Source organism: Gymnogyps californianus, chromosome 1 (genome assembly GCF_018139145.2).
Source record: "Gymnogyps californianus isolate 813 chromosome 1, ASM1813914v2, whole genome shotgun sequence".
Lineage (NCBI taxonomy): Eukaryota > Metazoa > Chordata > Aves > Accipitriformes > Cathartidae > Gymnogyps > Gymnogyps californianus.
Window position 1 is genome coordinate 191317863 of NC_059471.1, and position 13353 is coordinate 191331215.

The 13353-nt window shown below is 41.8% G+C and overlaps 1 protein-coding gene across 4 annotated transcripts in view; it reads left to right on the forward strand.

Annotated features, from left to right (window-relative positions):
• Positions 1-7199, forward strand: part of ST7 (suppression of tumorigenicity 7) — a 157968-nt gene extending 150769 nt beyond the window's left edge. For all 4 annotated transcript variants that reach the window (XM_050903759.1, XM_050903729.1, XM_050903737.1 and 1 more), the window contains 2 exons: positions 154-293; positions 6876-7199. In XM_050903759.1, the coding sequence (XP_050759716.1) occupies positions 154-293; positions 6876-6971 (236 nt within the window). In that variant the 3' untranslated portion in view covers positions 6972-7199. The remainder of the gene's footprint in view (positions 1-153; positions 294-6875) is intronic.
• Positions 7200-13353: the final 6154 nt, after the last annotated feature.

The following is a 13353-nucleotide window of genomic DNA, read 5'->3' on the forward strand; positions in this document are numbered from 1 at the left end:
TCAGACCTTCTATGTGTTTCTTCCTTCAAAAGCATCTTTGGCTGTCTCTGGCTGTTTAAATCACGTAAGAATGTTGGTTTGGTTTTGGTTGGGTTTTGGGTTGTTTTTTTTTTTTACGTATAATGCATTCCCCTTCCCATTTTTTTTCTACAGCATTTCATGAAGTTTCAGTTTACCCCAAGAAAGAGCTTCCCTTCTTCATCCTCTTCACTGCTGGACTATGTTCTTTCACAGCCATGCTAGCCCTCCTGACACATCAGTTCCCAGAGCTTATGGGGGTCTTCGCAAAAGCTGTGAGTATTCTCTGCTGCTGCTCTTGTCTGGTAAATAAAGACACAGATGCAGGAAGAGCTGAGCTAAATACTGCTGGGTATTAAGTATCTGCATATTCAGTAGTATAAATAAAACATCAAGAGATGTCTGAGCAGGGGGACATTTGAACAACTGTTAAGGGAGCTGATCGGTAAAACACACTACTGTCTGTCTTCTCTGGTTTATATGGCTCTTTCGTTAGGCTGGATCTCTTGTGATTTTGCCAAATAAGGCTTGGTGGGAGCTTGGGCTCTGTGTTTTCATATATAATCCAATAAAATAAACTAATAATGGTTTGCAGAACCCCTCTATTTTGTGTAGAGCCGTAATGACTGTGCCATGCTTTCCAGTGCAATAGAAACTCTTAGTATGAGCAGAAATAGAGTGTACTGTTAACCAGGGCAAATTTCTGTGTTCTTTCCCCAAACTGCCATGAAGGAATTAGTCTCAATATTTCCCTCGTAACTTTTCTTAACTACATCCAGGGAATTCTGTGCTAATTCTGCTTTTTTAATCCACCAAGGATTAATAAATGTTGGAGGATGAGGGGGAAGGGCCATGAATTATGCTAAGACATGTTTTTTTCTTTGCAAAACCAAGAACATCGCTGCTCCAGTGTGCTAGGATATGAAAAATCCACTTCCAGAAAAGTTCTAGGATAATAAAAAACCCTGTCTCCTTCTCCAAGAAATACTGAATATCCTCTGTTGTAATATATTTGAGAAAATATATTTGTACCTCTTGTAGATCTTGTGTTTCCAAAATAGCCTCCTGGCCTTGTTTTTAATGTCTTTGGTGCTTTTGATTTGGGGGGCATAGGGAGTGGGGCGGAGGAGGCAGGCTGAAAGGCTTTGGCGAATTCCAGATTGTAAGTACTTTCTCAAACTCCTTTGCAAATGGCAAGAGACTCCCTTTGCAGGTGAACCAGGTCTTCCACCACCCAGGCTTGTGAGTGATAGAGGTCTGGTACAGCAACAGTTCTTGCATCAAGAATTTTCTTTCATTAGCTCTAGAAGACAGAAAATAAGATTAGCTGTAGGAAAAGATACCATTTCTGTCGGCAAAAAGTGCTGAAACGTACCTGAAATATTATTACTTTCTCTTGTTTCTTGAGTGTATGTGTAGGCATTTGGTGGACAATAAGTGTGTAACTCGGGCACATGATCTTAAACTTCTTTGTAAAGCTTTTTTTATGTTTTTTTCCTTAAGTCGTTGAAATACATGACCCTTGTTTGGGGACTCTTTCAATGTAATCTGCAGTTTTCTGATATTGTCACAGTTAATGACCCCAAATCTGTCCCTGTTAGCCTTGTTCCTGTGCTTGTCAGCCTTGTATTCTGAACAAAGAACATATCTCAAGCTGGCAGCATGATGAGGTTTTATACTTAGTGCTCCTGCTACAGGCAGTGAGCTACTGGAATTGGAGAAAATCGGTAGCATGTTTTCATGGGCGTAACTCACCTGGCTTTGGTTGCTGAGTGCAGTCAAACAGAGATACCAGAAGTTACACTGGTGGTGCATTAGGAATTGTTTCTCCGTGGTTTGGAGCTTGCAGGTTCCAAAGCCATTTGGGGAGTAGAGTCAGACCAGGAGGAGGTATTTCCCTGATGTGTAAGTGCAGCTGCCATTGGTGTTAATAGAATAGATACCCCAAGACTCTGTATGTGGTTATTAAGTTACGCATATCAGAGCAGGTAAAGCTCCTAGTTAGTAAAATAAGCACAGACAAATAGAATTGAAATGTGGGCTGCATTACGTGCATAAAGTTGGCAAGATTACTCAAGATCTCTGAACCTGTATGGATGCAGTTAGTATGTCAGTTAACATGTATTGTGACTTGTTTTAGCTATATATTAATCTTCATAAACTACTCCATGCAGCAGCTGAGTTTTTGTTGTACATGGGAAGGGCAGAATTTAAGCCTGTGACGTTCATTTAGTAGCTTGTAGAAAGGCTTTGATTCAGAAGGCTCATTTTGTTGTCTCCTCTGGGAGAAGTAGCCCAGGTGTATGACATAGAAGAAAATCGTGGCAGACATCTCTCTGAAATGCAGCTGTATCAGAACAGAATAGAAGAGGTTGGCCAGCCCTGGCTCTTCCCTTTCAGTTTTAGGGAAGATCATTTCATAAATAACTAATTTCATAAATAGCTAAAAGGTGAAGGTGCTGACTGTTGCTGTGGTTATGTGCATTGAATTACCTATTCCTGTATGGTTGGTAGGCATTGTGATGTGGTGTATTACATTGTGAAACAGTGCACATATGCTTTAATTTCAATAGGTCAAAATTATTCCTTCTCTTATGCCTGCCAATCCCAAAAGCATTGCACAGATGTAATAGCGCCATCATGGCCCAGGCTTATGTTACTGCAAGTTGATATTTACCATACTTTGCAAAACTTGAATAGGTTAGCATGATTGGGTGTTGGGAACTGGCTTTGACCTGTCCTCAAGGTAGCACCTGCTTACACCTTTTCCATAGCCCATTAACCCAGACAGCAGGTTCTTCGGAGCAGAAAAAGCCCTTGAGTGCTGAGAACCTCCTCCACGTGTGAGACTGCCAAAGGTGGCCTGTGCCGCTGTGATAGTCCCTTAGGGCAGCCTGCATTCCCCCGCTGGATGCAGAAGTCAAAGGTATTTTAAAGCTACTTTCCTCTTCTGGGAGGTTCAACATAGGATGGAGTTCACCAAACTCCATCAGTGCATCCAGGTTTTAGAGCCAGAACCTGCTCTGAATGCTGCCTGCCAGTTCAGCAGCAAGTCTAGATATGCCCAACTGCATCCGGCCAATTCTGTAATGTTGTACCTGGAAGTAAGCTTGTATCTTCCCATAATGAAATTGAAAGAATCCAGTTCTTCTTTGTTTGTTTTGCCAGACTGAATATAAGTAACTTTAAAATGACAGTAGATCATTTTCACTTGTTTAGGGAGGAGCATGTTCATAGCTTGCGGTTTTAATTTTGCTAGGCTTTCTAACAAAAGGCTTTTGGAAGTCACTTAAGATATGAATACAAGCAGAACAAATTTCTGATTGCATGGCTTGGATAAAATTGTCAGCACAGTGTTGGTAGTATTGATTTTCTTTCATTGTCATGCAGAAATATAACAGTATCTGGGAAATCGTTGAAAATATGTAAGTGCAGGTCCTTTCGTAACATGGTAGCAATAAGAAAGTATCTTAAATAAAATTGAGAGTTGTATTAACAAGGGGGTCACTATATCATTCGAGTCAACAGTTGCGTCTAAAAGTGTAGTGCCCAGTTAAATTTTTAAAATGAGTGAAACTTCAGAAAGACTAATTTTTCTCTGACTTGATTCCTTTGTTTGCCTGAGATCACTGACATGATCTGTTTCAATATTTCCGGTGTGATGGATTAGACCTCAGTTCAGCAAGCAGGTTTGCCCAGGGAGATGTTTCATCTGCTTGGACCTCTACAGATGCAGAGGCAGGGAACATGTAGGTCCAATCACAGCGACTAAGCAATAAATAGTCAGTTCCTCCATGCAAACACCAACTACATGGTGGAAAAGCTTGAAAAGATACTTTTGCATATCTGTTTTAATCAAATGGTGCTATTCAGAAGGTGCTCACAGAAAGCTGCTTTCTGCCAGCTTTGAAATAGCCAGGCTGATGATAGTTTTCTTTTAAAATACAAAATAATAATAGCAAACTTTTTACAGGTCTTCCATCACCAGTTCTGCCACCCTGAATTCTTACTCTACTTCTGGTGCTGTTTTTCCTGTTCCTTGTGGAAAAAAAAAGTCAGTGTCAAAAGGAAAGGCAAAAAAAAAAAAAAATTAAAACCCCATATCACGCAGACTAAGGCCTCCTGGGTGCTACCATGTGGCAAACGTCCCGGATAGGCATCTGCCAGTGGTGTCTGAGGACAGGAGCACCAGGAGCTTTCCAAGGGCCATATAGCCCCAGGACAGATGTTGTTTACATGGGCTTGTACAAGAGAGTAGGTGGCATCCTGAACCTCCTGCTGTCAGCAAAGGTTTTGCTTGGACTTCGGTGAAGCCAGGCTTTGGTATCCATGAATTTAAATGTATTTTGTAGACCAGCTAATTTTCCAGGTGGAGAAAAACTTGGCTCGTTTTAAGCTACAGATACTTTGCTGAGTTTGTTATAGGATACAATCGACTACTTCAGCAACAAAATTCCTATGAATTGCAATAAAACTTACTGTCAGGCAAATTATTCTTATTTCATTGATTTAACAAGTATGTAATTTGCACTGGTTACAAAGCTGAGTTTTATCCAAGTAGATGTGATCATGCAAGCTTACCACGTAGATCGAGTGCTACTGAAAGAGCAGAAAATATCTTCTAGTGAGCTTTTTGCATTTGGCAAAATTAAAGGGACATATTTATTTAAACAGCTCACAGCTTAACCAGAGGGAGTGCTTCTACTTGGGCTAAGCCATTTGAAATAGTAATAGCAAACTCTAAGATTAGGTAAGTCAGTGTTACATTAATTCAGCTGTGATTCACATTATACAGCTTGACCTTTAGCTCTGCAACTGAAATACTCTGTCCAGCTTCAGGTAGAAGTTTTTTCTTTGGCCTGTGCTTATGACAAAATCTCATTACCAGTGATGGTGCTACCTGGTTTTCCCATGATGCACAGGTTGTCCATGATGTAGTATCTGTATTGTAGTCAAACACATCCAAGAGGAAAAAACGAATTTGAATGCTTACTATTGCCTTTAAAATGCATAAGCATCATAAACATCATACATTTTTACAGTTAAACTCTGCACAGAGCCCATTTTGGTAAACAGTGAAACTGCAGATGTTTTCTTGCTTGATACCGTGAAATGTTTATAATCTCTGGCTGTTGGATATTGAAATTTTGAAACGTTTTAAATACAGTTGCCATATATAGCTGTCTTTCAGCAGCACACAGACCTGTAACAATTTTTGAAATTGCATTTTTCATACTTAACTTTAGATACTTAGGAGCCTAAGTTAGAGACCAAGGACATATCTGTATTAAGTAATAAAATATTGTTTGTTCTGTGGCTCCAAAGGCAAGTGCCACATCACAGTTCACATCTGTACCTCTAACTCTCCTCCCTTCAAAGGCAGGATGGCCCCATCCTCGCTGGCTGCTGGGAACTGTCCCTGCCCTGTGCTGTCCCCAAACTCTGTCTGCACTTTGTTGAGGAGAGACTAACTGGCATGGGCCAGAACTGTGTCAAGAGCTGTGCTAGCAGTTCAGGAGTGCGGCTGGGGCAGGCCAGCACCCCACACTGTGCCCCAGTCCTCCTTGCTTTATGGGAGAAGACAAAGCCCAACTGCCCCAGTTCCCTCTGCAGCTGGGGGTAGAGAGGGAAGAGACAATTTCAAAGGGCAGTTCTGGTCCTGGCATGGGTAGAGTTACTCTCTGGAAGTGCTTAGTTCTGTTCAGTGACTACAGGGGGACTAGACCCCCACATCTGCATCCTTTAAGTGCCTAAAGATACATGGGACAAATTCAGAACATGAAAAGGGATGTAAGTGTGTTTATATATAAAGTCTGATGCTCTCTTTTGTCAGGAGAGAGAGTTCTTTTGGGCAAAAAGAGAACACATCCAGCACCAGATTTGCTTTAATACTGACCTGCCAAGCAGCTTCATATACGCATCAGCGCAGTAAGCGGAGTTTATGTTTTGTGCTGACTGCAGAGCAGTAACTGAAACACAAACCTCTTGCAGCTCTTCACCGATCAGTTCCAAACAGAACTGTTTATTTTTAGCAAAGTTGCATCAGCCTAAATGGTTAGAAGCCACAGGGTTCACAGTCTCGAGATGGCTGACTTTGCACATTACTGTACGCTCTCATACACGTATAGGGCCCCAACATAGCCGTATGTAATGTCTACAGTTGAATTGCAATTAATGTAAGCACAGTTAATATGTATTTCTCAAAATCATGGGAGTGCTTTGAGTACCTGAGTTCTGAGATGTGTAGCTGGCAGTGTTGTTTTCCTGTGATAAAATGATCTCTATTTGCTTGATTTTTGTCACATATGCCTGTCCTAATGTTAATATATTGAAACCTCTTTCAACATTGCTGATTGTGTTCTGTAATAGAGGGAGGATGTTAAGATAAATTCCAGTTAGTGATGCCTCAGTGTATATAGCAGATCTATAGATAGCCCAGAACCATTTTAAACCTGAATCTAAAGACACGTTTTTTGTCTCTGAGAGGTGGTCTGGCAGATTCTGCTGTTACGAAAAAGCCTCTCTTTCCCTTCAGTCGGTTTTTGTTTGAGCTTTTAGTGGCTTCAGTATGAGCCTGAATCTAGGATGTAAGATGTGTGAAAACTTTTGTAGTTCATTACTTTGATCTTCATGAAAATGGGGCTCTTGCTTTTTTTACTGCAAAATCCAGAAATCTGTATATATGCAAGGCTCAGAATTTGGCAGAAAGTCTTTATATATGAATTATATCATTTTTATCATGCTGGAGGATGTTACAGAGGAACGCAGCAAGAGTTTCTTGTCTTATTGGACAACTTTCTCTTGAGGTGTATTGTCTCCTGGATTTTGATCTGAATGTCTATCTGATTTCTTTGCAGTTTCTCAGCACCCTCTTTGCCCCTTTAAATTTTGTGATGGAAAAAGTAGAAAGTATCCTGCCCTCCAGTCTGTGGCACCAGCTGACGAGGATCTGAGGGAGCACGCCTGCTGACTGACTGCCATGACATCTTCTGTGCCAACTTTTTGTTGACCACAAGAAAGCATGATAAAAAAGGGAAGCAGTTCTAAGACTTAAAAACTCTTCATGGATTGTCTGTTCTCATATAAAAACTGTTTTGTTGTACAAAATACATTGATGTTAGGTTCTATTATATTTTGCCTTCAGAAAAGAAAAACTTAAAAATAAACTTTTGTGTATTGCAGCATTGCTGTCTTTTGGCTGCTTCTTCAAAGCTCAGATTGTACTTTGTGCTCTCACACATGTGTGGTGTATCTATCTGCTTCACCACAGCTAGGGCTTGGCTTTCCGTTCAGTTAATGAAAAAACACTAATAACTTTACGATTAAGCAACAGTATCACTGCCTTTTCTGACGGAGTTCAATTAGGGTGAAGCCCTCACCACTACAGTCTAGATGAGGCTTCTAGACAGTTAAAGCTCTTGCTTAAAGCAGCTTTAGGCTCTCCAGGCAGTTTGGATGGCACATTGGGCTTCTGATTCCCATCCCTGCACAGAGGTCAGTTGTATCCTCATTTGAATTTTCAAAAAGTCCACGTACTTGATAGATTTTCTTCACACCACTGTTATTTCGAGTACCTCCAGAAGCTCCATGCTTTGTTCTCTGTCTACAGAACAAAGCATAAGTAATGGCAGAGAATTGAAGACAAATTCACCTGTAGTGAGTGATCATTGCATTCATACTCTTACATATTTCTTGCTGAGTTTTTATTGCATTACTAGTATTTTTCAAGTATGAAAAAGCAGGTACTTTTTCCTGTACAGATTAAACGTCAGCATTATAAACTGTTGCTTGAGACCAGAAGCTCATTAGTAAAATTGGCATTAGTTCATGCACAATTAATAGAGAGGTTGGTGTTTCGTCATTTGTGCTTACCTCAGGAAATCTTATCCTTGTGCTGTGAGAGGTTTAGACAAAGTATTCATTTATAACTTAGCCACTGTAGATGGAAACTTCCCGCAGACACCTCTGCTAATGCACGAGGGAAGCTCTAAGATCAAGAATTTGATTTGGAAGTTGAAGTGAGTGGTCCTGTCTGTCAAGAATTGAAAGTGCATCCTTACAGATGCCTCAAGGATTTTTTTTTTTTTTTCCAACTCCTCTCCCAGATAAGGAAGCATAAACCCAATGCAGCAGATCAAAAATGCCACTTTTCCAGTTCAACTTTGCTGTTCTTCTAAAAATGCAGAGCAGCTTGCAGGACTGTGATCACCAGCAGATAAGTTTATCAATGAGGAAATGAGGGAGCAAAGACAAAACTCCCATTATTGGAGCTGGTATAAAAGGGAAGTGTTTCTTAACAGCAGGAGATGCATTACATTATTTTTTGCCCTTTTGATCACAGATACTCTAGTCTACATAGAAGGAAGATTTTTGTCCAAGGGAGCAATGGTACTGCATTAAAGCAAACACTGCTGTGCTATGAGGAAAAAAGACAGCCCCACACCAGGAGAAATGAACTGTAAGAATGAGACCTGAGGGAGGACATAGAAGATCAGAGAGCCCCATGGCTAAATGTTAAAACTGGTGAGGTGTGTCGCTGTTGGGGATTTCCATACCGGTTTAGCATCTCTGGCTGGCCGTTATTCCTGCAAAACAATTCACTGTAATATAGAAATTAGTATGGCTTACATTTAATGTGGGATGTGGCATAAGGTTAGCGGTAGCGGATTGCTAGTGGACAGCAACGTGGAAGTGTGAAACAGGCCGATATTTGTGTTCTCGGCTTTGCATCTCAATTGCTAGAACAGCCACAGAGAACACCTTTACAGCAGGTGCTCCTGTGTATCTCTAGCTGTAAAACTAGGGAGAAGCATGTTCGTTTGTTTGCCTCGCAACGGCGCTGTCAGAATTACTTAAGGTTGGTGAAAATCAGAAGGATGAGGCATAGTCAGCTCTTGTTGTCCTGTGCTGCTTTGTGTTGCTTACTCCCAGCCACCTCAAAAACCTTTCGAAGTTCCTTTATATATACCCTGCATTTCAAAAGAACAAATTGCTGTGATTAACAGTCCTAATATGTAAATGTGTTTGCCTATCAGTGTATATCTAGCTGTATACAAATGTCCATGTTTGTCAGCAACTAAGGCAGTAGTTTGGCCTTGTGTTAGAAGAAGAGATAATGTGAATTATGGTCTGTGTGGGAATTACTATCTGTAATAATCTGATGAAAAGGAATGCTTAACTCCTGGAAGAATCAGATCCTTCCCTTGAACTATGGGGAACTGTCAGGAACTCAAAAATATCTGTATGTAATTCTGTTTCTACTATTTCTAGTATCCATCTCCCTTATAAGCAGTAATGAGCCATGGATTCTATCTAGAAAATACCTCTTCTGCCTTAATTACAATTCTAGGCATCTGGGAGACCAGGCAAGTCAGACAAAAGGATTTTCTTTTTCATCGGGCAGAGTTTGTTGCCTCAGGCTTTTCTGCCTCTGACATGTTTCCTGTGAAGTTCAGCATGGCTTAGATTGAAAGGCAAACACAGCCCATGATTACAATGATGGAAAGCCTCTGGCGTAGCGTGGAGATGAGCCTTCTGGAAAGCTGGTTCGGATAGTAACTCATCCGAATCTTCAGTTTGCAGATTTAGGCAGAGGGGGGGTTGGGCTTTTTAACTCCAAATGTTAACAGTTCCTGTTTTTTTCTTTAAAGACAAACCTAATACAAGTTGGATGCACGCTATCTCTTTACACTGTAACCTGCATAGAACAAAAAAGGAGACACCCCCAAGAGTGTCAGGTAAGTCAAGTTGGCCACCTGGCCCTCCCACCGGGCAGATTTACAGCTGCTCCAAGGCGAAAGCCACGCTCGGAGAGGTGCGTGCTGCACCTAGGGGAAGGCTGTTGTTTTCTCTGGTCGTTAATCATTTGCTGTGATTTGGTGTGAACACCGAATACACAGACTCTGATTTTTCAGTGGGATAGCATAAAAGTCCTTACCCCAGCAGAAAGGAGGAAGAATATCAGGATTTTTCCTATGTTGCAGAAGCCTACAAAAGGGTAAACATCCCAAGGAAGCTGCACCCCTCGCACGCACCGCACACCCCCCTTCACACCCGGTGTGGCTGTCACTGCACAGGGGGCTTGAAAACCTCAGCGGCTCTAGTTAAGGCACAGTGTGCAAGGTAGTCCCCGGCCCCGCGTGCCACCCGGCTTCCTGCAGGGCTCCTGCCCTGTTCCCACTGGCGAGGGAGCAGAGGGGCACCCATGTAACAACGAAAGAGGAGCAGTCAATATATTGATTCATCTACATTTGCTTCTTTCACACAAGAGAAGATCTTTACATTATGAAGTCGCATCCATTTAATCAGGCAAATGAGCTGTTACACAAAAAAACAACCAAAACCATCTTTGTGATTACAGCCCATGAACTGCTGCTGTCTTTCAGATAATACTGCCAGTTCATTTGTGTCATTTGAAGTGGCAGGAGAAACCTGCAGGCTCTTACATGTGACCACAAAACCGCCTCTGCCCTCAGAGGTGGCCATCCCCTGCACATGAAGGCTGTAGCCCTTCCTAAGAGTGCGAGGCAAAACCCACGGAGACGAGCAAGTGTTGGTACGCTTCGAGCTGCCACACTGGATTAAGAGCTATTATTTCCTAGCGAAAGCACCCTCCCCAGCCCCAGCCCTTCACCAATCCCCACTACAACATTCATTTCCCCTTTGCCACCATACGCCGAGTCCCGCGAGAGGCTGGGCACGAAGCCCGCAGGCAGGGACCGCCGGCTGCTTGCCGAATGGAGGTGTGATTTGGGCATCCAGGCTGGATGCCCTTCAGCAGCTGTGTGGCGCAGTAGCAGAAATGCGGTATTTTATTTCTAATTCACATCTGCAAAGAAGGTTACACAGGGATGGGAGGTCAGGGTGAGATGCACGAACTGGGTTTAGATAGTTTTGCAGGAAAAAAAGAAGCAACATAACAATCTCTCGAGCTACAATACCCACACTCCCTAACATACACCACCATTCCTAAAAGTCATTCCCCATTTTCCATGCGGTAAAAGAAAATTACACTTTTTTCATGAGATTTCGCCTAAAACAGCTCAACACGCTTTTTAGGGTAAAGTTTGTTAAAAAAGAAAATAGTGGGGAGGGAGCAATCCCAAAAAGCTTGGCAGGCTAACAGCGTTTCAGAGCGCTGCTAGGTTCTGATTTCATGCAGCAAATTAAAGGGAACTCCCTCAAGAAAACTGGACTGCATATTTCAAAAAAAAGTCACGCTACAACCTTTTGCCTCAGCTAACTTTATTCTGACACTAAAGTGTCTACCTAGAGACAGCTGTTTCCTCTTCATGACTAAATACATGAGTAAATTTATTCCATAGAACAAAATACAGAGTTATTTCATTTGCCTTGCCTGATTTCTGTTTCTTCTTTTTTTTTTTCCCCTTTTTTTTCTTTCTTTGAGTAGCTGAAAGTCGAGGAGGTGCCTTTCCTAGCAATATTTACACCTCTGAGCGTCTTTTCCCACTGAGAAATAGCAAAAAGCTCCTGGGAGTGCTTTCTTTATGGAAGAGGCAGCAGAAATGCTTACAGCTGTAAGAAGCCTACCTTGAGCTCTTTTTTTTTTTAAAAATCATAAATACAGAAAAAAATGTAATCAAATAATTGGCCAGCTCAGCGGTTACCCATTTGTTGTGCTGCAAAATATTCTGGTTTTCCTCTGGTGAAGCGAGTTTGGTGGAGGCATTGCATTGCGGCTTATTAATATGGCACTTGGGTGAACTAAAATTAGGCCTGCTGTGTGCACCTTTGGTGGGCTTGCTGCTGAACGAGGCAGGGGATCTGGTGACAAAGGACACCGAAAAGGCCAAGGTACTCACTGCCACCATCTTCCTGGTCTTACTGGTAAGACCAGCCTTCAGGAACCACAGGCCCCTGAGACTGGGGGAAAGTTTGGAGCAAGAAGATGGACCTTGGTGGAGGAGGAGGAGGACCAGGTTGGGGAATAAAAGTTCCACCTTTAATACAATGAGCCCAAAACACTTCACCTATGACTGCAGAATTCAGGTGGGTTTGTTTTCTGGTGTATTAACCAGATGATGGAGTTAAGAAGCGATCTGATTTCATTACCTTTTATTCAACTGCCTAGAACAAGTTGCCTTGTAAGAATGAAGCTTCCTTTTTTCCAGAACATTGAAATATTTTCAGCTTTATTACATGGGAATTTGTAGACTACTCAAAGGGTCCCTGAATCTTTCAAAAAACCTGGCACAAAAAAATTAAAAGATATTATACTGCTTTTAAGTTCTTTAAGGCTTAAAATGTGGTATTGCTCAGGCTGTGAACTACATGCGGATTTAATTTCACAATGAAATCCTAATAAAAACTCTCCTTGGAGCTCACCTTTAAATACAATTAGGTATGAAATTTTCCTTATCCAGCCCAGAGGCAGAATTGCCAGCGGTAATGAGGCCAACAGTATAACCACTGAACTGAACGTGTATACATATATACGCACTGCACGTGTGTGTGTAATGCACACGCTGTACACTGACACGCTGACAGGGCTATTCCCACCAGCAGTTGGTTTATACCCAGAAGCGTGATTATTCTTACTTCTAGCCATGATCGTTACATTAATGCCATATAAAGTAACTGAAATATTATCTTATTGTCCAAATAAATATCTTTCTGGATCCTCCTAATCTTTTAATGCCAGCTGTGCCTTCTGGAGATGACTTGCCCATTTTAATGATACAAACTTTTTCCGAAGCCTTTCAGATGTAAATGACTGCTCTCTCAAGACCATTGAATGCAAATGCAAATTTAAAAAGACCATTCTTTTTAAATATTCTTTAAAAAAAAAAAACATAACCAGAGTACTCACTTTATTGCTATGGTGTGCTACTTGTATAGTACTTTTTCATGCGCTGTTTGTACCCGCTGGGGTTCCTCCAATATTTTTCATTTTCATATGGAAATTTTACCTGCATCTACAGTATGTTCTATCACCCATTCAACCTCCTTTTCCTACGTTATTTTTTTATTACCTTGCCTGTCTCTGCACTTCATGGGTGCTTTTCCAGAGCCTTGTTAGACTTACTGGCACAGGACACATCTTTCGTCTCAGCTCTGAGGGAGGCGGCTGGTCCCTCTCTGACCCAGCTCCTCTCCAGTGAGGCTGCGATTTCTGGGCCTCGTGAGCCTGCACGTCTTGCCAGCACTTTGTTGTTTTGTGCTGATCCCAGCCCAGCATATGGACCTGGCACAACCTGTAACTGCCTCCATCAAAGGCCAATGCACCCTTAATCATAGGCATAAGTTTTGCAGAAAGTATTCAGAGAAAATCTTGTTTGGAAGTCCCCATCTGAATGGAAAGTACCATTCTGAACA